Genomic DNA, 1,940 nt, shown 5'->3' on the forward strand with positions numbered 1-1,940 from the left:
GAGAATGAATATACTAGTATATGTTTGACTTCCGGGCATCCTGACAGGCCCTTTTATATAACATGCATTCGAGCAAAGGCCGTCCCACAACTGCACAATCCGGGGTGAGACACCACCCTTAAGACTGGTGTAAGCCACGACGGCTACCGCTAAGAAGCTTCGCCCATGCGCTGAGCGCGACATTGCTCATATAATGTGCAGGTCTCGTTTCGATTGTCTCCCTTTGGTGGGGTTCGTAGTCGGGGGGAGGAGTTCTGCGACGACCTGGCAGACAAGAGTGCTTATCCACAACATCGTTTGGGAAATCCCCCCCACCTCCCTTGAAATCCAAACGTCCTTCGCTCCGCTTCCGACAACACACTGATGAATCCTACGGGGTTTTCCGCACTTTTCTTCTTGATTTTACTTGAAGGATAGGTGATTTCCGTACGTTCCGGATACTATCGACCAATCGGGACCATCACCCTCTTTTGGCACGCCAAGCCCCCAGAATTTCGACAGTCACTGGAAATCGAATGCGTGGCCACCAAGTGTTCCGAGCGGTCCGCGCCGCCCCTCTGCGACGTGCAGCGGTCAAGGCCATGGCGCCCCGTGCGTTTGCTGCCGTGCAGCAAGCGGCTGGCTATGCCACGATCTACGACCTCAAAACTCCTTTTGAGGTGCGTCACTTTGAAGGCCCGTCGAAGATGCGGGCATGCAGGGGTAACGAATTCGCCACATATGTAGGACACGAATCGCCATCGCAGCGACGCTGAAATTCTCATCGCCCAAGTGCCGGTTGTGGAAGTCGATTCAGATGTGGCGGTGTGCGACGGCGGCGGAGGGGCTTTGGGCCATCCCTTGGAGTACATTGCGTTGAACACCGTGTCTGACAAGCCCCAAACGTGCAAGTACTGCGGCCTTCGCTACAAGCAAAAGCCCCACCACCATCATTAAGCTCCCAACGAGACACCTCGTCATTCTCGTCTTAACATCAGGCTCTCTTTACGACCTCTTGCGCTTCTTATTCCTATTCAACGTACTCGGTTCACCCAGCGCTTGCACAATCGCCGCTTCGACGGCCGACAACACCCTCGTATCTGCGTCCTCGTCCGCTCCTGTCGTTTGGAAGAGCTGCATCGGTTCCTTCAACCCGACGTTTGGATTACACATGAAGCGGACGGACGCGCCGCAATTCTTGCTCCGCGCATGCATGAGGAACGGATGGGTCAGCATGACGTCCCCCGCGCGTCCTTGAACTTCGACCCACGACTGCTTGTGCTGATACACCCACGTCTTCGCCGAAGCACTCACTTGACCGCCTTAGGAGTACACAAATTGATGGAGTGGTTGGTTTTGACGTAGCATCGTCCTCACGCACCTTTAAGGCCGTGTGGCTGCGCCGCTGCCAGAATGTGAGCCACATGCTTGTGCGATCCAGGCGCTAGTGCCTTGGAATACATGGCATGAATGGGGAAGTGCCGTGGTACGGGTGTCGTACCGTGCCTCCGTCGCCGGGAGCAATGTCGGAGAACAGGAAGATGGGCAGCAACCCCGACTCCTTACTGTCGATGTGGTGAATGTACCGAGCACCATCGACGTGCCAATGACCTGCGGGAGCCCAGGGAAGCATCGCATGTCCAGGAAACGTCAGCACCCACCTTCAAACGTGAACACCCGTCAGAGACAACATGGGGAGGTAGCTTACCATCCACATGTCAAGTCAGATGGGACCCAACGACCTTCTCCGCACACTTGATCCATCGCACGCTTCAGGCGCGGCGTCAGGACATCGGTCCACGGCGAGCCTGTCTCGTCGTTGTAGGATTCTACGTCGGTGATCAACGAATGCACAGATTCATGGGCGAGAATGAATATACTAGTATATGTTTGACTTCCGGGCATCCTGACAGGCCCTTTTATATAACATGCATTCGAGCAAAGGCCGTCCCACAACTGCA

At 55.3% G+C, this 1,940-nt stretch overlaps 2 protein-coding genes across 2 annotated transcripts in view; one reads left to right on the forward strand and one right to left on the reverse strand.

Annotated features, from left to right (window-relative positions):
* Positions 1-457: 457 nt before the first annotated feature.
* On the forward strand, positions 458-1,054 carry H310_10110 (hypothetical protein). Its single transcript, XM_008876374.1, has 2 exons — positions 458-659; positions 727-1,054. The coding sequence occupies exons 1-2, from the start codon at positions 516-518 to the stop codon at positions 934-936; spliced, it is 354 nt and encodes a 117-aa protein (XP_008874596.1). The 5' UTR covers positions 458-515; the 3' UTR covers positions 937-1,054.
* The window catches only part of H310_10111 (hypothetical protein), a 3,894-nt gene continuing 2,875 nt past the window's right edge, over positions 922-1,940 (reverse strand). The window contains exons 2-5 of the mRNA XM_008876375.1: positions 1,688-1,808; positions 1,481-1,640; positions 1,361-1,430; positions 922-1,301 (exon numbers count right to left, since the gene is read on the reverse strand). Coding sequence (XP_008874597.1) covers positions 985-1,301; positions 1,361-1,430; positions 1,481-1,640; positions 1,688-1,808 — 668 coding nt within the window. The 3' untranslated portion in view covers positions 922-984. The remainder of the gene's footprint in view (positions 1,302-1,360; positions 1,431-1,480; positions 1,641-1,687; positions 1,809-1,940) is intronic.

Source organism: Aphanomyces invadans, assembly GCF_000520115.1.
Source record: "Aphanomyces invadans strain NJM9701 unplaced genomic scaffold supercont1.24, whole genome shotgun sequence".
Taxonomy (NCBI): Eukaryota; Oomycota; class Saprolegniomycetes; order Saprolegniales; family Verrucalvaceae; genus Aphanomyces; species Aphanomyces invadans.

What these genes read in the sequence shown, in the direction of transcription:
- H310_10110 (XM_008876374.1), top strand. Translation starts at nt 516, where the DNA reads ATGCGTGGCCACCAAGTGTTCCGAGCGGTCCGCGCCGCCCCTCTGCGA. An exon ending in ACCTCAAAACTCCTTTTGAG is followed by an intron (nt 660 to 726) that starts GTGCGTCACTTT and finishes CCACATATGTAG; the next exon opens with GACACGAATCGCCATCGCAG.